The sequence below is a fragment of the Balaenoptera borealis genome (genome assembly GCF_965194805.1).
Source record: "Balaenoptera borealis genome assembly, chromosome: 18".
Classification (NCBI taxonomy): domain Eukaryota; kingdom Metazoa; phylum Chordata; class Mammalia; order Artiodactyla; family Balaenopteridae; genus Balaenoptera; species Balaenoptera borealis.
In genome coordinates this window covers 79,627,224-79,647,960 of record NC_138877.1, presented here as the reverse complement: position 1 = coordinate 79,647,960, position 20,737 = coordinate 79,627,224, and the positions used below count along the sequence as shown (strand labels likewise).

At 54.4% G+C, this 20,737-nt stretch overlaps 1 protein-coding gene and 1 long non-coding RNA gene across 4 annotated transcripts in view; one reads left to right on the top strand and one right to left on the bottom strand.

Annotated features, from left to right (window-relative positions):
* The window catches only part of RASA3 (RAS p21 protein activator 3), a 91,519-nt gene that overhangs the window by 19,245 nt on the left and 51,537 nt on the right, over positions 1–20,737 (top strand). For all 3 annotated transcript variants that reach the window (XM_082365873.1, XM_082365872.1, XM_082365874.1), the window contains exon 2: positions 16,348–16,465. In XM_082365873.1, coding sequence (XP_082221999.1) covers positions 16,348–16,465 — 118 coding nt within the window. The remainder of the gene's footprint in view (positions 1–16,347; positions 16,466–20,737) is intronic.
* On the bottom strand, positions 8,750–16,340 carry LOC309615879. Its single transcript, XR_014237121.1, has 2 exons — positions 11,044–16,340; positions 8,750–10,722 (listed from the first exon to the last, which is right to left on the bottom strand). It is a non-coding gene; the product is annotated as an uncharacterized lncRNA (long non-coding RNA).

Genomic DNA, 20,737 nt, shown 5'->3' with positions numbered 1-20,737 from the left:
ACGCGGTAGCGGGGTGGACACTCCGTGTTGGTGCCACGTCCTGAGGACGGCCGGGTTGTCCCTGGATCCATGGGTGGAAGCAGACGTGTCTCGTGGTAAAGAGAAAACCGCTCTCGCCGAGCCGTGATCAGTGATCCTGTTTCAGTGGCCAAGTTAAGGCTCTCCCCCCACCCCCGACATTTCCTCCCTGTGGGGCTGTGAGGGTGCAGCGCAGGGTCTGGAAGCGAACCAGCAGGGCTGGTGTAGCTCAGGGCTGCGGGGCCGGCAGAGGGAGGCTGGTGACGAACCTTTTCTGTAGGTACTTACGCAGCGTTACCGGTTACAATGAATATGTATTTCTTTTGTAATAAAAAGTGTTCGAAAAGAGGATGAAAAAGAGTTTCTCTATAAAACTCAGTTTCAACCATAGAGCTTCTAAAAGAGCCGGTGCCTGTCCTTCGGTGGCCGTGGACACGTGCCCCCCGTGTGCCCTGAGACGGGACAGGTGACTTCCTGGCATGTGTCACAGTTTGGACCCAGATGGTTCAGGACTTAAGCAGAAAACACTTAATAAGATTAAGTGGTTAATTTACCATCTGCCAGGGACTCAGCCTCTGGAGCTGGAAGCTCTCGGCCTCAGTGGGGTTTGTGAGTGAATTTCTAGTTTAGAGTTAATAAATGGGGGCATTTGTTCACAAAGCCCTGAATTATACTCTGTCATTTTACATTTAAACTTACTTATCAGAAATGGCTGTTATCATTACACATAATAAATTGACTCTGCCAGTGTTTAATGTAAAAGGAAGGAATAGCTGGCAAAAGAGAGATTAGACCTAAAATTTATATTTAAGATAAATCTCAGATGCTGTTAAATTTATAAGCATTTCTATTCAAACACAGTGCATGCTCTATAGAAATTTTAGAAAACCTAGTTCTTAAGTTTTCAGGGTTGAGAAAAAAGTGACTCATTTCCCCGCTGAAAGCTTTGCCACTGTTAACATGTTGGTCCTTCTGTTCATTTATTTCCTCTCCATTTTTGTTTTTCATAAGGAGATATATTGTGTGTGCACATATACTTATTAGATATTAAATACACACATATATACATGTATATTATGTATGCCCCTTAAATTCTCCCTTCAGACTTTTCTGTGTGTTACTGGAAGGTTCTTCGTAAACTCCACTCTGGTTGCCGTGTCGCAGCCCCCTTCCCTCCTGCAGCCCCCGGCCCTCGCCTGTCCTGTGCTCTGTACGCCGGGGGTCCTGCCGTCGGCTCTGGAGGCCGGGCCCAGGCTGTTGGAATCTCCTGTTTTGGGACACTTAACTGTTCCCTTTCTTTTGGCCAACATAAATATCGTTATAATAAACATTGATCCTTCATAAATCTTTGTTTTATGGATTATTTCATTAGGACAGCGGTCCCCGACCTTTTTGGCACCAGGGACCGGTTTCGCGGAAGACAATTTTTCCACGGACGGGGGTGGGGGTGATGGTTCAGGCGGTAACGCGAGCGATGGGGGCGGCAGATGCTCGCCCGCCGCTCACCTCCTGCTGTGCGGTCAGTTCCTAACAGGCCACCGACCGGTGCCGGTCTGTGGCCCGGGGGTTGGGGACCCCTGCCTCAGGAGACCTAGATGTTGATGTATTCATGACCTTTAAAACATGGTTTTGAAAGCTCGAGAAGAAACGGCGGCTGTGGGAATGGTAGCCAGGCGTCAGGGGAGGCCGTGGATCTGCGGGCATGTCTGCCCTGCTTCCTGGACACGGGGTCTCTGCAGTGAGGCATGGGTGCCATGTCCCCACCTCAGGCCGGTGAAGATGCAGAGGTGGATTTCTGCTCTGTCAGCCGTGGCGCCTTGATGTGACAGTGGCTTTGGGGGAGGTGGGTGGCCAGTGGGGGGCAGTTCCCACGCAGGGGCCGCGGTTGCGGGGCTGCTCTGCCCTCGGCCGGGTGGCCCCGGAGCCGCCTTCCCCACAGGCCCTCGCCCTGGGCGCCCTTCCCGGAGCCCGTGCTGCTGGGCAGACCAGGGGTAAGGAGCTTCAGCGCGGGCGTCGGAGGGCCGGCACCCCCTCCCTGCGCCCCGAGCTTCTGCTGCTCTTGTGAACGGACCCGCCCCCCGTGGCCCACACGGCTTGGGGTGCAGGCCTGTCAGATGGTGGGGGGCCCTCTACCCCGCCCCAGGACCACCCACTCCCTCCTCGCTGTGCACCTGTGGGCGGGGCCTCCTGCCCAGGGGCGGCGGGAAGCCTCGGGGTGGGAGAAGGTGGGCCACCCGTGTGCGCCCCGTGTGAGCCGCAGGTTTGCCGTGGCTGTGGCTCAGGAGCGAAGGGACGAACACGCCACCGTCTCTCTGACATGGAGCCTGATCTCGGTCTTGGCCGCTCTTCCCAGTAATGAATGAGGAAGGAAAAACCAAAGTCTTAATTTTGCCGTTTCCTCCTGTCCTAAAGTTGCCACGAAGACTCAGATCCAGAGGCCAGCGCAGGCTTTAGGTTTGCGGTTCTCTGCAGGGACAGCAGATTAGAGACCGTCTCTGCGGCAGGTTCACTGAAGTGGGATGATGGTCGCCGCGGTCACCCACGCCCGACGACCAGGTCTGAGGAGGCGCTTCTGTGGGGCTCACGGCCTGTGCTCGCGGACCCGGGGGCCGCGCCGTGGCTGGAGTGCGGGGGCCCTGGGCCCACCTTCCAGCGTGGCTGCACCTGGCAGTTGGCCACCTCGTGGCAGGAGCCCTCCAGGCCCGGTCCGTGCGCCGTGAGCCGGGGCTCCCTTTGGGGCGCTGAAGTCTGGGGTGCTGGGAACGGACCCAGCGTGCCTGGGATCCTGGGATTCTGTGTTTGTTGGCGTCTCCGAGCCTCTCAGACCCTCGTGGTTTGATGGGACCGGGATTGCCCTGAGGGGGTCTCAAGTGGCGGACCACAGTCTGGTCGGCGCCAGGCGACGGTGCGCGTGCCGAGATCTGAGGCCCGGGGTCTTGCCGCGCCTGAGCTGGTCAGCCTGCCTCTCTCCTCCTGCCGGACCCCGCACAGTGTGGGCACCGCCGAGCTGGCGAGCTCAGAGGGGCCCTGCCTTGGCCGCTCGCTGCTCTGGGCCGGGCCGTCTACCCCTCGAGAACCCGGAGCCACGCACACCTTCCGGGAAAGCCCGTCCGCAGACCGACCCTCTGCTGTTCGCTTGTTCTACGAGACCTCTGGTCGACCGCTCACAGGGACTCTGCCCCCAGACCTGGAAGGGATGGCAGCGGGGCTCCGCCGGGGGTGGGTCCCTGTCTCCGGCCTCCAGGGCGAGGCCTGTGCGCTGCATGGAGGCCTGCAGGTGAGGGGTGAGGCCGCGACGAGCAAGAGCGTCTCTGGCTTGCTTTGGTCCCCACTCAGGCCGGCGCCCGTCTGTTCCCTGCGACCTAGTGGGTCTGCAGCGGGAACGGCTGGGCAGGAGCCCGACCCTGGAGGCCCACGTCCTGGCGTGGAGGTCCCCCCGCTGGCCGGTCAGGGGTGGCCGCGGGGACAAGGGCCGCAGCGATGCCGCGCCCACGTGGCCGCCGGGATCAGGACCATTCTGGATCGCACTTCTGCAGCATCTCGTGCCCGGGTGGGTCCTGGGCTCTTCCTCGGGGTGGTCCTCCACCAGCCGGCGAGCAGGCCGTTGCCACAGATGGTGGAGTCGAGCCGGGAAGCCTGGGGCACGGCAGTTGTTGCTGGGAGGACGCTGTGCGCACAGCCCTCGGGCTCGGGTGAAGGCAGACGCGGCCTGTGTCCTCTGACCGAGACGCGCCCGCAGTGTGGAGAGCAGCCCAGACGCCCCCTGGTTCGACTCTGCGCGGTGCCTCCGGGCCTCAGTTCCCCGTGGAGTGGGTGTTGGGGGCTGTGCCTGGCGAGGCCCAGCTGTCGAGCCCTTTGCTGCCGCTGGTCCTGATGGCCCCTCCCTCCCCCTCCACACAGTAGGAGGTGTGTCTAGCGGCCGAGACCGTAAACTTGGCGGTGTTTCGTGCCTCCTTAGACCAACAGTGGTGTTGAAAATGACTTTGGAGTTTTAAACAGCTCTTGAGATGTGGAGCCCCGGGGGCTGCCGTGGGGCTGGGTCTGAGGCGTATTCAGTCCCCGAGGGTGGGGAGTGCACAGCGGCTGCCGGCCGAGGCCTGAGTCACCCGGGGACACGTGGTCCTGGCGTGCAGGGTGGGCCTGAGATCCTTCCCGCCCGGAGACACTCGTGCATATGAATCACGGCTGAGAGCACAGCCCACAGCCTTTTAGAAATAGTTTTGAAGCTTTTATTACTTCATTCTCGGAACCCCTGGCAGGGTCCCGCCTCCCCCCACCCCACCCGCGTGCCTTCCAGCTGCCTCTCTCCTGGGCCCCAGGCTCAAGGAAGCCTGTGTTCCCGGACGTTCCCGGGGTGTCACGCCTTCTCTGACTCAAGCCAGCCTCCCCTGTGCCTGCCCTTCCCGCGTCCCCTTGTCACCCCCAGGGGCGTCACCCCAGCCTCCACCTTCCAGACTCCTGCCCACCTTTCTGTCTCCACGGGGCCTGCCCCTCGGACCCTCGGGCGCTTGCACTCGGCAGCGACGCCCCTTCGCCCTTCCGGGTGCCCTCGCCTGCCCCTGACTTCCTCTGCGTGGTGGTGCGTGCGGTCAGCCGCGTGCTTGCTGCTCAGCTGAGAGAAGGCGGGTGAGGAGCCAGGGCCGTCCTCCCCGCGGGCGGGTCCCCATTAGCACCAGGCACGCTCCTTGTTCCCGCGTTTGCCGAGAACCGCCCAGCGACTCGAACGGGGAGGCCTGGGCCCTGCAGGCGCGGCCCTCCTGTGGGACCGCGAGGGATGGAAAGGAAACACCGTGACCTCCGCGGAAATGGCAGAGCGCTGGGGGCGGGGGGGGGGTGGGCCTCAGGGTGGGGAGGTGGGCGACGCAGGGGTCTGGACGCAGGGACGCACTGGCGGCGGGGACCGTGGGGGCCTCGAGGGCCCGGCTGAGGGCTGTGCCTCGTTCAGGGGGAGTAGGCCGCTTTGGAGGGGTGGGGCGCGAGGGGTCGTCATGGAGGTGACATGCACGCCCGTGTGAGCCACCGGGGAGGCCCCTGAGCCTCCGTGACTGGGAGAAGCGTGCTTCCTGGGACAGCTAGAACGCCGTGGAATGTTCTGGAATACAGAGCGAGGCATGGGCAGGGAGGCACTGGCTTTGGGGCTGTAAGCGGTTCTCAAACATGGGCCGGCTCGTGAGCCAGGCGCCGCATCCTGAGGCCGCGGGGCCGGTGGGCCTGGGAGTCTGCTTTTCCAACCAGGCGCCCGGTGATGCCGCTGCTGCTGGTCTGGCCCCCGGCCCAGAGCCGCCGGGTGGACGGCCGTGGGGAGCCGCTCGTCCTGGCAACCAGCCGCACGCCGGTCACCTGGCGCGTGTCCCGGTGAGGCTGCGCCCACACCCTGGAGATGCCGCCTGACACCGGCCACATGCGGGGGAGCCTGGAACACGAGGCCAAGGCCACGCTCCCGTCGCACGAGACGTCTGGGGAAGGCAGGCCAGGTGGGCGCGTGGACGTGGGGCTGGGGCGGGAGCGCTCACGGGGCTGCGCTGCTGCTTCAGGTGGTGAAGGTCTTGGGCATTAGTGCTGACGGCCGTGCAACCCTGTACCAAAAAGCACTGAATCGTACGTTTCAAAAGGTTGAATTTTATGCTGTATAAATTACATCTCAGTAAAAAGCAATAGTTGCAAAAAAATTACAAAAAACTCGAATTATCCACCTGAGGACAACAGGGAGCTAATTCATTATTTGAAAACTTGGTAAATAAAAGGCAGTTAGCGAGTGTTTACCCTGGGTGTGTGGACCTCACCAGCGGGTCAGTAAACGGCAGAAGAGGGGCTCTCTTATAAAATTACTTCAGCTTATAAACCAAAATCAAAGACTATTACCACTTTGCAACCCCTAACGGGTTGATGGATTTGGCGCCATTTCTGTGAGGTACAGAGTTGGCCAAACTGAAGATGCCGTTGAGATCTGAGAGGGCCAGGCTCCGGGTGGGGAGGGGCCTGAGCGCGCGCTGAGCGCCGGAAACGTCCCCGTCTACCCGGCCGTGCGCGCAGGGAGACTCACGGAGCTGTGTTCGCTGAGTGTGCGTTGTACCCCAAGAAAAAAGTACAAATGAAAAACCACGAAATCAAATGTACACTCCAAAAGAGGTATTTATTTATTCCCACCCGTTCTCTCTCCAGAGAAGGGTCTGGGGAGGTGCGTGGCCGTGAGTGACACACGGTCACACTCAACAACCACCGCCCTGTCCACACCCGTAACCAGCTTTTCTTCGTTTTGCTTAAAATGTGGTAAAATGCACATAACATAGAATTCAGCAGTCTAGCCATTCCTAAGTGTACAATTCAGCGGCATTTAGTGTGTTTACATGTTGTGCCACTACTTGCTCTAGTTCTAGAGCTTTTGAGTCACCTATAGGGACATGTCTCATCCCGACCCCCTGGCAACACGGAGGATACACAGTGCGTTATCAGCATGAATAGAGTTGCTGTGAACATTCACGTACACGTGTGTATTTTTGTTTTTCAAAAAATAAATTTATTTATTTATTTTTGGCTGCGTTGGGTCTTCATTGCTGCGCGCGGGCTTTCTCTAGTTGCGGCGAGCAAGGGCTACTCTTCGTTGCGGTGCACGGGCTTCTCATTGTGGTGGCTTCTCTTGTTGTGGAGCACGGGCTCTAGGCACGTGGGCTTCAGTAGTTGTGGCTCGTGGGCTCAGAAGCTGTGGCGCACGGGCTTAGTTGCTCTGCGGCATGTGGGATCTTCCCGGACCAGGGCTCGAACCCGTGTCCCCTGCATTGGCAGGCGGATTCTTAACCACTGCGCCACCAGGGAAGTCCCCAAGTATTTGTTTGAGCACCTATTTTCACTTCTTTCCAGTGGAATTGCTGGGCTGGTTGGTGACTCTGTGTTTAAGTTTTTCCTCCCACCGTGGCTGCACCGCTTTGTGTTTTCTTCCTCAAGTTCAAGACAGGACTCTTTCAGAGAAAGGTGTGGGAAAAAGAAAAGCCAAAATAGTACCAAAATATACAGGGTGGGGTCGTATGTGGATTGTTTCTGAAAAATGAACCTAGATCTTTCCTCTGCCAGTGGAGTGGGGGTCTTTGGAGGCCAGGCGTCTTCCTTTGCTCACTGAGACCAGCGGGGCTCATGGCTGCACTGCACTTGGCGACTTTCCCCAAATTCATATTTTCCAGATTGTCTTTCCTCCTTGAATTCAAAATAACACTAATGCAAGCTATGAAGAATGTTTTGCTGTCAGAATCCAGAAACCTGGACTGCAGCGGTGCCAGGCAGCCCTTAACCCGAGGTGACGGTCCTTGGCCTTCACCAGGGGACCTGCTGGAGGGTGGGCGGACCTTCTGCCACGTCTGGCCGTGCGGGGGTCTCAGCCCCTCCAGTCCGTGCACCACAGGATATTATAGGGCTAGTCAGGAGGGTGGATCTAGACGCAGTTGGAAAATCAGAATTTGACAACAAAGGAGATCTCAGCTCCCTAAACCTTGCTTTCACAGCCTCCGTCAGAGCTGGGTGTGCTGGCCTTGTCAGGGCTGGTTTGGGGGACCTTGTCCTTCGGAGGACAGAGAAGAGGGACAGGAGAGGCTGGAAGTGGCTTCAACTCCCGAATAAATGGAATGGAATCGGGTCCTTCAAAAAGAGCCCTTAACAAACAGAGGGCAAAGCACACACAGCATTTTTACCTCTCAGACTGGCAAAGATGCATGATTTCGATGACTCAGTTCTAGCAAGGATCTGGGAAAGAGCGTTTTCAAATGCGGTGGTAGGCTTGTGAATCGCTGCTCCAGAGAGCTGTTTGGCAATGCGATACATGTGTATGAAAATTACAAACTGCCCTTCTGCCAGAAAGGCTAACTCTGGGAACTTGTTGTTGCTGCCTTCTCGGTCCCAGGAAGGGACCTGTCGCTCAGTGGGAAGCGGAGCAGCCCCGGCCGAGGGGGTTCTGCCCGGCCCCTTACGGGCGGCGCTCACGCGGCCTGGTGGTCGCTGCTGCCTGGGTGCTGTGCCAGCTCCCGTGTACCCCGAATCTCCAGCGGGAGCAGGACCCGGCATGTTGCAGCCTGTGAAGGAGGCTGAGGATGGGACTGAAATGTGGACCCTTTAATGCACTCGAGCTGCTCCCACAGCTGGGATGGGGCCCCGCAGGCGTGAGGGGAAGGCAGCTTGAACCCTGAATTGACACTTGGTCAAACCGTGAGGACCCTTGGGCGGAACGAAGTTGCCAGGGCCTGGGAGTGGGGTGTGGGGTGTGAGGGATGATAGTTGCACAACCCTGTGAATGAGCTGAAAGCATTGAATTGTGCACTTTAAATGGGTGAATTTTATGGTCCACCTATCCTATTGCGATAAATCTGTTAAAAAACAAAGATCAAAACACGCACGTACACACCTGTACCTGCCAGGCACGTGCAGGATGGCTGTCGCAGCCAACGGCCGGCTGCGGGCATGGCTGTCTGGCCGTGTCCACTGCCAGGCGTCGGCCCGGGTGTCCCCACCTTTCCTGGCTCTCCTCTGGGTCCCTTCCTCACCCCTCACATCCAGGTCTCGTAGCACAGAAACGTCCCTAGGGCTGTGTTCTGTTCTGTGTCGTCTGTGCTCGTGGGCACCTCCTGATCGCTGCCCACATGTGCAGGGACCCTAGCGGGTGGCCTCCCTGCCCTTGTGGAGCTCGTATGCAGGGGTCCTCACTCTTCCCGAAGTTTCCACAATATCCTCACCTTAGTTTGTTTCATTAAAAAAAAAAAAAATCTAGTAATATCCCTGCCATCTCTGTTTCTTTTTTCTCCTTCACCCTCTCAGCTACCTTGAAATTCTGACCGCACGCCTTTACTGATAACCTCCTAGAAATTCCTGTGCAGTTAGTGAAAGCGCAGCACAGAGGAGCAGAGGACGGGGGGCCGTGCAGCCAAGCTGGGGGGGGAGGGGGTCTTGACTTGGGGCGAAGCTCCGACAGTCTTCAGCTGCTGTTTTAGTCATCGTGATGTCGCACATAATGATGTTCTTGATCCCTGTTTATTTCTTAGGTGTTTTCCCTACTTTGTTTTCCAGAAGCTTCTTCATTGATCTTAGTAACCAGCTAACTAACATCTTCTGGTGTGAAAATGAATCGGGAGATTTGCAGTTTACAAACGTATTCAAGTCTGTCAAACAGTGGTTCTCGGGAGGACCCCAGCTTCTTCAGGCTCTGCTCCTGTTTTCGAGGGGCTCACAGTCAAGAGGAGAGACGGGAGGGAATTCCCACCCGGACGAGGCGCAGGTGCCCGGAGCTCGGGTGGGGAGGGTCCCGAGGCTGGTCTCAGGCCGGGGGCGAGAGCAGAGGCACAGCTGCTCGGGGTACCCGGCACACGGGGCAGTGGCGACCGGCACGTCTGTCAGATGCTGTGTCTCAATCATGGGACCTTTGACAGTGCTGTTGATTGAGTGAGCGTGTGTGTCACGTAGCGCACCTCCCTCTCGTCCTGCCCCCAGGGGAGCCCTGGAGGGGGGGCCGTGTGCCCCCGAGTGCCTGCTGGGGTGCCTGCTGCCCCGTTTCCACCGTCCCCCGCGGCCCCTCAGGTGTGTCCCCAGGGTTAGGGTGGCAGAGTAAGTGCCGCTTACTCTTTTCTGGCCTTAGCAGCCCTTAGAAATGCAGCATTAGGTGGAAAAGTATGTCCTAAACAGAGGCACAAATTTTCAGGTTCCAAGGAATCAGAAATACCCATTCACCACAGCATTCTAAAATTAAAGGAAACGAGTGGCTTCTTTTTCCCTGGGCTTAATTTTACAGCTTTTATTTCAGGATTGCGTTACTGTCCAAGAACACTATTTTCATTTCTAGCTTAATTGGAAAAGCACAAGAGAAGAGCACTTGCTTTTTTTTCCCAATGGGAAAAGACCAGCCTCTAAGTAAAAGCAAAATTAGCTAATATTCTGTGTGTTTTTCGGTGCTGAATAGGTTGAATTCAATTCAGATGGAAGATCTAAATAATTCTGGGGCTGTGCTGTTGTCCACAAAATCAGTCTGAACATGGAGAAATGGGCGATTTTCCACCGCTGTTCTTCGTGCCATAGGCGTTCTTTCTTGTCCAGAAGCCTAAACTGCACTTTTCTTTAGATTCTAAGGCCTTCTCAGTTCAAGCAGAGAAGTGTTTAAGGTGCTCCGCCCCCCTTGCCTTAGGGGGTCTGCCGGGCTCTGCATTAAGGAGCACTGAGGGCGAGCGGACAGCCCAGGGTGGAGGAGACGCCCACCCAACCCCTGCAACCCCCGGCATTTTCCGCCGGCTCGGAAGCTGGGGGGTTCCCACGGGTGTCGGGGCACCGGGCCGAGCAGCCCGGCAGGTGGTGCCAGCCCTGCATTTTGTGATTGCAGGGGTGCCACAGATCTGTGCCCCAAAGGACCCCCGCAAGCCCTCCAGGGCCGTCCATCCAGCCAGAAATTCCCGTCCCTCAAGGTGACCTGTGCTTGGGCCATGGGGAGAGACGGAAGCTTCCAGGGCGGGTGGAGGCCTCAGGCAGGAAGAGCAGACCACGTGCAGCGGGGGCTCCTGTCAGCACTTCTTTCCACAAGGCTTTTGGGCGGCGACAAGATAGAATCTGACAGTCACGGCACATGAGGAGGGCGGGCAGGTGCCCCTGCGAGGGGCTGCCCCGACCCGGCCAGGGACCGTTAAAACGGGGACGTGGCCCAGCACCGCTGGATCTTCTGAGTTTTCTAAAGGAGTGGGAGTCCTGAATTAGAAAAATGTGAAATCACCAGTTTTAAATGGCGTCAACTAATTCAGAATTGAAAAATCACCGTGTAGGGAGAGCATTGCCTTCACCGCCAGCCCCCAGCTGCGACCTGAGGGTCAGCTCCCAGCCCGGAAGGCCCTCGGTCATCGGTGGCGGTCCAGCCCCCAGCCGCACTCGCCCAGCTGTCGACGGTGCTGCCGGAGCCCGGGTGTCGCCCGGCGGCACGGCTGCCGCACTTCATCATTATTCCCATTAGAGTCGGAGGTACTTTGAGTCAGGGTCAGAAGGCAGCAGGGGGGCAGGGCAGGGTCTCCTCACCTGGAGGGACTCTGGGTGTCTCCTGGGCTCTCCGCTGCCGGGTTAGTCACGCCTTTAAGTCCTCGCCGGGTGCAGGGAGGGGCCCGGTGGAGAGCTGCTTTGCTGAGCGCCCCGAGAGCGTCTCACAGCTGTGCTCTCACATCTCGCAACGCTGGGGCCGGGGATTTGGGCTGGACGTGAGGCCTGGACGGAGCCGTGCTGGGCAGCTGGCGGGCGGGCTGCCCCACAGGCACACGGCGCGCCCGTCACCCGCGTGGGGCGCTGGCACGTTAGGCGGGCCCGGGTTGTCCGGGCACCTGCATTGTCCCCCCAGCGGTGGCCTCCAGGGCCTGGCCTGTGGCTCCGGGCGCAGAGGGTGTCCAGTGGCCGGGGTGGAGGCACGTGGCTCGGACATCTCCCAGGAAGCCGGCAGTCACTGCTGGTCAGTCAGGGCCCTGAGGCCAGCCCAGAGCAAAGGGAGGACACGGGAGTCCCCCTCGGAGGAGCAGAACAGGAGCTGTGACTGTCCCCACGTCGTGTCTCTGGCGAGTGTCTTCAGAAGCTGCCGTGCGTGGTCACTTCATCACAGAGTCTCTCCTTTAGTCCCTGGGACAAACATTTCAGGGACGCTCATCATCTGCCCGGCGCTGCTGGCGTGCTGGACGCAGAGAGGAAACGAGACCAGGCACGGCCGTGGGGTCCACAGCGAGGAGGGGGTGACCAGAGGCTCCTACGGGGTCCCTCCGCCCCGCAATCCCCGGGCCTGAGGAGCGACCCTGTCGTGTCTGCGTGCGGAATGGGGCCTCACCGGGCTCTTCCTGGGACTCCTGGCCGCCCAGCGTCCTCGGCCGCCGTCAGCGTCCCCTCCTGTGCCAAGCGATTCTCACAGGTCATCGCTCGAGTCCCCACCTGCTGAGGACAGAAAAGAAGCAACCCTTGAGCATGTTTCTGCATCTTTTGTAAAATTTTCTCGGAAGACATGCCAGTCCCTCTTTTCATGGTGTTTCCTCCTGGAGAGCTGGTGTGTTTCATTTTTAGGTAAATCGTGAGAAATGTGTGTTCCGCCATATTTCCATTTGTTCCTTAGCTACCGGGAAACTCGGAACCACTCACGGTGGGGTTGGATAGGTGTAATTTTCCTCCCTCTTACCATATGTTAAACGTTTAATTTCCATTTTAACAGCCTTATTTTAAACTTGTCTTTCATGTTGCCACCTATTCTTTTTGGAAATTGGAGGAAACCTGCGATGCATGTTAGGAAATCTTCCTGTGTCATGGTCATGCCCCTCCCCGGGGGCAGACATCAGCCGAGCCCTGCGGGGTCCGGCAGCTCAGCCTGGAGCTCTCCTGACTTGTAAATCAGTGTGCAGTAGAGGAGGCTGTTGGTAACTTGGATATAAAATCCAATCTCATCAGGTTTTACGGACTTTTGTTCTATTTAATATCAAGTGCTAAAAGTAAAATAGCAAAGCAGTCAAAAATATATTCATGGAAATAGAATGTTTTAATCATGAAACTGATCTTTTGAGACCAATAGGCTTTTATGTAGGTATAATGAGCTGTGTTGGCTGCCAGAATTTGTAGACCCGTTAGGTGTTTAGAATGACCAGAAAGCCCATGTAAAGACTGGAGCACCGGGGGCTGTAATTCCTGCACGTGTCCTGCCTCTGTGCGCAGAGGCCCTGGGCCGGGGAGGGTCGCTTTTACAGGACTAGTGCACTGGGCTCGAGTACCTGTTCAGGTGTTAATTGCAGAGGTTGGCCTGTAGTTGAGGTGAAAACCAACACACTGAGTAGGGAAGAGCAAAGTTCCAACACTCCGTGGACGTGGCAGACTTGAGGCCCCAGGCTCACGGCTGGGAGTCTCTCTTGGGGTGGTTGAGGACCCTCTTCTCGAGGGCAGCGGACAAGACAGAGCCCCTCGGAGGTGAGCGGGCTGACGTGCGGTGCCCAGGCTGGTTAGACCTCCAACACCCCTCTTGGGGTGCAGACAGCGTTGTTGCCCCTCAAGGGCAGTGGGCTTCCTCGTCAGGGCAGAACCTAGGGGTGCCACGAAGACCGCCAACAGCTCTGCGGGAGGCGTGGGCATGCACACGTGGCTCTTCCCTCCACCGGGTCAGGTTGGAGACACAGCTGCCTGTGGGTCTGGGGCTCTCTGGCTGTGATCACCCCGAGTGTGACGCCTGTAATCAGAAACAGGTTTGCTGTTTCAGTGCTGTTTCATTACCGATTTTTAAGTGCTACCTTTCACTTCTGTTAGTAAATTCAGTGTTCAGAGATGGTACTGGGAGCCAATTTACTGTCTGTATCAAATCCGCCAGCAGACAGTTCTGGTGGGTGAACGGTGTACGTTTTGGAGACGTGGATAACAGCAGGGAGGCATATGAAAATGTGACTTGGCTCGTAGACTGAAACCAGAGTTTACTTTCCTTTTTCCTTGCAGGCATTTATCCATCCAGTCATTCAACAAATGTATACGAGGCATGGCTTTACCTTCTTAGGTAAATGTTTCCACATACTGGAGAAAGGGTCATGGCTCTCCTCTCCTTTGAGGGAGACGAAAGGCCCCTAATCTGCATCTAGGGAGGGGAGCGGCCTCTGGCCTTTGGCACAAGTAACACGCGTGGAAGAGACGTCATCTGCTCTGAGTGTGGCTGGGACACGCCCCGCCCAGCCCCCTGGGCCACGGTGGGGTCCCCAGCTGGAGGACCCTGGGCAGACGACGCGGCCAGGACGGGGTGCCGGCCCACTCCCGGCCCTCCTGGCCTGAGCCACTTGTTAACGTTGGCTCGGCTCTGCCTGCCGGTGCTCTGGTGTCGCCGTTGTCATAGCAACCGGGATGTTTCCGTAACCAGCGGGGTTGGGCAGGGCCAGGGGTCGGAGGCGGGGAGCCAGGCCACGTTCACAGCCACACAAGGTAGTTCAGCATCTCGCAGCTGTTAACCCGATTGTTCAGGGGAGGCGCGTCCGTCTCTTCTGTCCTTGAAGAGAAGTGTCAGCTGCCGCTGCTTGTGTTCTGAGGTTCTTCTGAGAATAAACAGAAAAAAAATCCCAGTTCTGTGTTTTCCACCAATGGCCATCTCCAATAAGACTTTCAAAAAAAAGAGTTTTTTCTACTTTTAAGAAACACAGAAACTTGCAGCTAAATATCTCATTTGTTGCACAAAAAGTTCCAGCAGGAAATAGGGTCACATCCTAGAGGTGTCAGCTGGAAAGTCAGCAGAGCCGGGCTGTTTGAGGGGGAAGATTTGTGAACGTAAATCAGTTTGGAAAGCGGGCGGGAAGACGCTGGGCCCCTTTGGACGTGGGTCATCATGCCTCCTGCGCGCACCTGTGTGTGCACACGTGACTGCTCACATCTGCCAGGAGCCATCGGAAAGTCTGTCTTTGGACACTTAACAACGGGCTCGAAGCCAGGCAGGGATCACGCGCCCCTTCTCAGATGGTCCGTGGTTCTGTGCCTGACTCTTCCTGGACTGGCGCTTCCCGGGGCCTTGCGGCGTGAGGTGCCGTGAGGATAACCGCACCCCTAGGAAACAATTCATTTGTTATTTCTTTTTCTTCACCATCTGAGAGTCACTGACGACTCCCTGATGATTCCCAAAAGAGAAATTCCTAGAACCTTTTGAGTTAGAGGAGGCTGGGAGGCGTGTGCTGTCTTGCTTTTACGGTTGGGGAAGCCGAGGCCCAGAGGAGAGGCCCGGTGTCCCGGCTGCGTGTGCAGCGGGTCCGCCTGTTTAGAGCACAGCTGGGGCTGCTAGGAAGCCTCAAAACACTCAATTTATTGGCCCAGAAAACATCCACCCAGTTACTGAGCCACTTCTGTTAACTGCTGCTCTCCACCGTCCCGAGCCAGAAGGTTACTGAGAAGTTTGAGAGAAAGACTTGGCGCCCGTCAAGCTCACCTCCAGCCTTGGGAGGTGGCAGCAGGAAGTTGCCCACTGCGTGTTTCCCCGAGAGCGGCGTCAAGTGTGTTTGTGGGGTGTGGGCGTGGCTCCTCTGGGGCTGAGCGCTGAGGTTTTGGGTTGCTTTCTGTTGTTGTTGCTTTTCCTTCAGTTTTAACCAGAGGAGGTAGTGCGGCCCTGGGTGGTACTAACAGGTGTCGGCCGTGCCTGGGCTGCATTGGTGGGTGCTGGGTGCTCAGCCCCGGCCCCCTTCCTGGCTCCGGGTCTGGTGCCTGCAAACGCCCAGCCGGGGGACAGGAGGCCCCTGGGAGGCGGGAGCTCGTTAGTGGGGGTTCCTTCCAGGGAGGGGGCTTCTCCTGCCCGGCCGCAAGCCCCTCTGCTCCCGATCGGTCCACAAGCAAAGGGGCTGCTTGGACTTGCAGCCCAAGCTCACTCCCCGCTTCCGGCAGAGGGTCCAGCAGCTGCGGCTTCGCTAATGGTCTTCCGTCAGACCCAAGATCAAAGGCGACATGGCGTCCAGGATTCCACGGGGCCGTTGGCAGCTCCTCCCTTTTCTCCAGCGCATGTTGGGGAGGCATGGCCCGTGGCTGGTCCCCCCCGCCCAGACTTCTCCTCACCGGCTTCTGAACAGCTGGAGTTCGTAGCTTACTCATCAGTAAAAGAAGAGTCCTTCTTAATTATTGCGCCAACTTTGACCTAATACTATCAAATTAAATTCAAAATAAAAAGGGACCTGGGGGCTGAATAGATAAGCAAAACGTTAGCCTTGGAAAAGAAGTGAATCCTGTCTCAGGCCATGACGTGGATGAGCCTTGAGGGCGTTGTGCTCAGTGGCATAAGCCAGACGCAGAAGGACAGGCAGTGTGTGGTTCCACTTCTGTGAGGTCCCTGGGCAGAAGGTGGGCGGCAGGGGCTGGGTGGTGGCGGGGGAACGGGGCTTGTTGTTTAGTGGGTGCAGTCTCAGTTTTACGAGGTGAAGGAGTTCTGGAGATTGATTGTGCCATGGTGTGAATAGAGTTAACTGTGGGTGCTGCTGAGCTATATGTGTGAAGGTGGGTGAGAGGATACATTTTCATTTCTGTGTATCTTACCATAATTTAAACATTAAAAATATTAAAGGGACTAATGTGGGTAAAACGAAACAATCCTTAATTCCTAGGCCAATGGATTACTACTTTTATAGGAATCCATTGCTTTAGAGGTTAATGTATATGTTACCTTGCATTGTAACAGTACAGATGGTTTTCTCATCAGCGCTTTGGTGGCAAGAAGACCGAGACCTGATGAAGAGCTAATGAACGTGCAGAAGTGAGCAGGAGCCTTGCTGTGAAATGAATCCGTCATTGGGAAAGGTGTCTGGTTAACAAGGAGACTAAATAATTCCAGGCTAAACTGATGATAGATTTACATTTGCTTTTTAGGTGAAGCCAAAAACCTTCCCACTTACCCGGGGCCAAACAAGATGCGAGACTGTTACTGCACCGTGAACCTAGACCAGGAGGAGGTGTTCAGGACCAAAATCGTGGAGAAGTCGCTCTGGTAACGTCCGCTGCCGCTTTATTTGGTGCTGACAGTTGCTTCTGTGTGGAGGGAGCCCTCGCTCGATCCTTATCCTCTCTCTCGGCCTGAGAGGGGAACGGGCTCCCGGGGCAGTTACGGGCTCATGGTCCCTAAATGCCCGTGATGACCGGGGCAGAGCGGGAATGACAGAGCACATAGACTTATTTGTCGGCTGAGAGGTGGGTGAGGACTGTCTTAAGTCGAGATGAGCTGGGCAGTATATAGTGCAACAAAAGAGGACAAATCAAGGATTTCAGAGCATAAATATTTGGGAAGCTTTTTTTTACCATCTTCCTTTTTCTAAAGAGGCTCAAGACGGGGGTGGAAGTAACTGTTCACAGAGATCAGAGACCTAGAAAGCATTGTTGCTAGATTTGAGGAAGAGAGGGGTCAGGTGAGAGAGGGAAGCATTTAAGCCTTAAGACTGAGAGGTTTGCAGCCTAAGAAACAAGTCCATGCTCCTCAACCCCAGCTTGTGTAGGAACGCTTCGGAGAGCCTGTTAAAGCCCAGGTGTCGCCCCAGGCGGGGAGGGTGGGGCGGTGATTTGCATTTCCCACCAGCTCCAGGCCTGCTGGCCCCGGACCCCACCCTGGGGTAGGAAGTGGTGGCACCTGTGGTCACAGCATGTCTCCGGGAGAGGGAGTGGGTAGGTGAGGGGGGCCTCTGCCGCCCTGGCAGGCAGGCGGGCGGGGACGGTGGCGTGAGTCTGGGTGAAGCACAGCAAAGCCGGGTGGAGTCCCAACCAGAGTAAGCGGTTCTGGAGCCGGTGCTGACAGTGGGCCCACCCTCAGGCTTAGAATTGCGGGTTGTACGGGTCCATCCAAAGAGCTATCTTGGGCTTGAGAACATTTTTAGCAGATGAATTATATCCTTGCATATTGCTGCTTCTAAGTGGGAACAAACAGCACGTTCTGATGACTTAATGAATTTAACTTTTAGAAACTCTTAAGACCTCCTGCCCCCGAAACATGGAGACACTTCCCTCCTCCGTCTGCCCCGTTGTCGCCCAGACTGGCAGGGCTGCTCCTGAGGCCCTGTGTTATTTGAATGCACCCTCCAGATTCTCTGAAGTAATCTGTTGAAGGAGAACGGGAAGACTGAGGAGGCTGTTAGGAGTCGCGTGTGGCTTTGGGGCTGATGTTGAAGGTGCTGCCGTCGCCCTCAGGGTTATTTCTGTGAGCTCCCCAGGAGAAGGGTCCATGTTGGAGGGTTGTAAACCTGGAGAATCAGCGTCCGTCCCTGCAAAGCTGGGCTCCCCGCAGACCTGCCGGCTGAGGGTCTCTGGGAAGGGAATTGGGGAACCTCTGCTTTAGTTGAGGCCGAGAAATAGGGACCATTCCTGAAAATATTTCTTACAAGTTTAGAAATAGAAATCATAGTTTCTGGTTTTGGTGGCACAAGAAAATGTGCTTTTGGAGCAGAGAAGGGAGGCTGAGAGCTAAATAAAAATAGTGGTGTAGTAATATTGTCTCTTCTGGGAAGTCAGCTACCTGTGATACAGCCAGAATCAGGGGCAGCCCCCAAACACTGTCACCAGAAGCCAGTTAACTCTAGTGAGTATGCCGAGGTGATTCTCCCAACTCATCAGAGCGTCTAACCCTTCACAGACCATTCCTGCTTTCCTCAGACAGTTTTAATAAGCTTAGTTTTTGAAAGGTTAATTTATTCATTAGCTCAATTAATATTTATTGAGTGCTTATCTAATATACCAGATAAGTCAGGGAGTGCTGTAAACAGAAAGTTAAAGCTGACAGCAAATAAGGAGACAAACCTACACAAAATAATTCGAAGAGGTTAAAAAAATATGAGACAAGAAACAAATGGGACCTAATTAAACTTAAAAGGTTTGCACAGCAAAGGAAACTGTAAACAAAGTGAAAAGACAACCTATAGAATGGGGGAAAGTATTTATAAATGATACTACTGACAAGGGATTAATTTCCAAAATATACAAACAGCTCATACAGCTTAATAACAAAAAACCAAACAACCCAATAAAAAAATGGGCAGAAAACCTAAATAGACATTTCTCCAAAGAAGACGTACAAATGGCCAACAAACACATGAAAAGATGTTCAACATCGCTAATTATTAGAGAAATGCAAATCAAAACCTCACTGTAATGAGGTACCACCTTACACAGGTCAGAATGGCCATCGTTAAAAAGTCTACAAATAATAAATGCTGGAGAGGATGTGGAGAAAATGGAACCCTCCTACATGGTTGGTGGGAATGTAAATTGGTGCAGCCACTAGGGAGAACAGTATGGAGCGTCCTTAAAAAACTAAAAACAGAGCTACCATATGATCCAGTAATCCCATTCCTGGGTGTATATCCAGAGAAAACCATAATTCGTAAAGATGCATGCACCCCAATGCTCATAGCAGCACTATTGACAATAGCCAAGACATGGAAGCAACCTAGATGTCCATCACCAGATGAATGGATAAAGAAGATGTGGTACATATGTATATAATGGAATGTTACTTAGCCACAAAAAAGATGAAATAATGCCATTTGCAGCAACACGGATGGACCTAGAGATTATCATAGTAAATGAAGTAAGACAGAGAGAGAAAGACAAATATATGATATCGCTTATATGTGGAATCTAAAAAAATGATACAAATGAACTTATTTACAAAACAGAAACAGACTCAGACATAGAAAACAAACATGGTTACCAAAGGGCATAGCAGAGGAGGGGAGAGGGATAAATTAGGAGTTTGGGATTAACCATACACAATACTATATATAAAATAGATAAACAGCAAAGACCTACTGTATAGCACAGGGAACTATATTCAATATCTTGCAAGAACCTATAATGGAAAAGAATCTGAAAAAGAATATATATATATATATATATATATATATATATATATATATATATATATATATATTCTGAATATATATTTCTGGATCACTTTGCTGTACACCTGAAACTAATACACATTATAAATTAACTATACTTCAATTTTAAAAATGGTTTAAAAATATGGGTGTATGTGGCCATTTAGTATTGAGGCAAAACCCCTATTTATACTGGTGAGGGGCAAGCTGGTAGCCCCAGACCTTGACTCTACAGTGTAAGGGCAAAAGCAAATAACCTGCTCCATAAAAGAAGTTAGCAAGGAAAATTGTGCCTCCACTTGGGCTGAGTACTTGAAATCACAAGCTGGCTCTTGTGAGTGTGTAGCCTGAATCCGTACCACATCTGTGGCTCAAAAACCACAATCCACACACATACATTAATGCAGTCTTGGGTTAGTAGTTTGTAACGCCTGCTGAGGCAATGACAGGGCAGTCGAAAGCAAATCCACTCCTCTCCTTCAATCTAGGTCTCAGGATTCTCCAGTATAACGTTTCAGGGAGCTTGAGCTCAGAGGAGAAAATGCACAAAGAACACAGAAATAAAGCATCATGTGCATTTTCCAAGAGAAACAACAGAGAGCAGAATCAGACCTGCAATGTTTGCAGAATGTCAGCTAACAAAGTTTAGTGAACTTAAAAGTAATGAGACAAGATTGAAAACCTGAGCAGGATAAGGAACGATGAAGAATGCCTGCACCAATTTGAAAAAGAATCAAATAGAATTTCTAAAAATGCAGATCACAAGAATTTAGATGAAAAACTCAGTGAATGAATAAAATAGTTGATTAGACATAGCTGAAGGGAAAATTGGTAAACTGGAAGGTACATTTGAAATATACCCCAGAGGGACTTCCCTGGTGGTCCAGTGGTTAAGACTTTGCCTTCCAATGCAGGAGGTGCAGGTTTGATCCCTGGTCAGGGAGTTAAGATCCCACATGCCTCGTGGCCATAAAACCAAAACATAAAACAGAAGCAATACTGTAACAAATTCAATAAAGATTTTTAAAATGGTCCACATCAAAAAAATCTTAAAAAAAAAAAAGAAATCTACCCCAGAGACACAAAGGAATGGAAAGTGTGAGAGAGGTTTAGAGACACAGAAGGTAGAGGGATGTCTGAACACGTCCTGTGGGAATTCCTAAGGCCAGAGACCACGGGTGGAGGTCATGGGAGGTGGTGTCTTAATGCAGCTCAGTTCTTGAGGGGCCGAATCTGGGGGGCAGAGCCCAGCGGCACAAGACCCAGACCCAGATGGCAGCTGTGAGGGTGGAGGGAAGGGGGCATGCCTGGGTGACAAGGAGGGCATTGTGCCCTGGACAGGCCACCGGCACCGGCAGCCATCGGGGTTCAGTGTTGCCTGCACAGAGCAGCTGCAC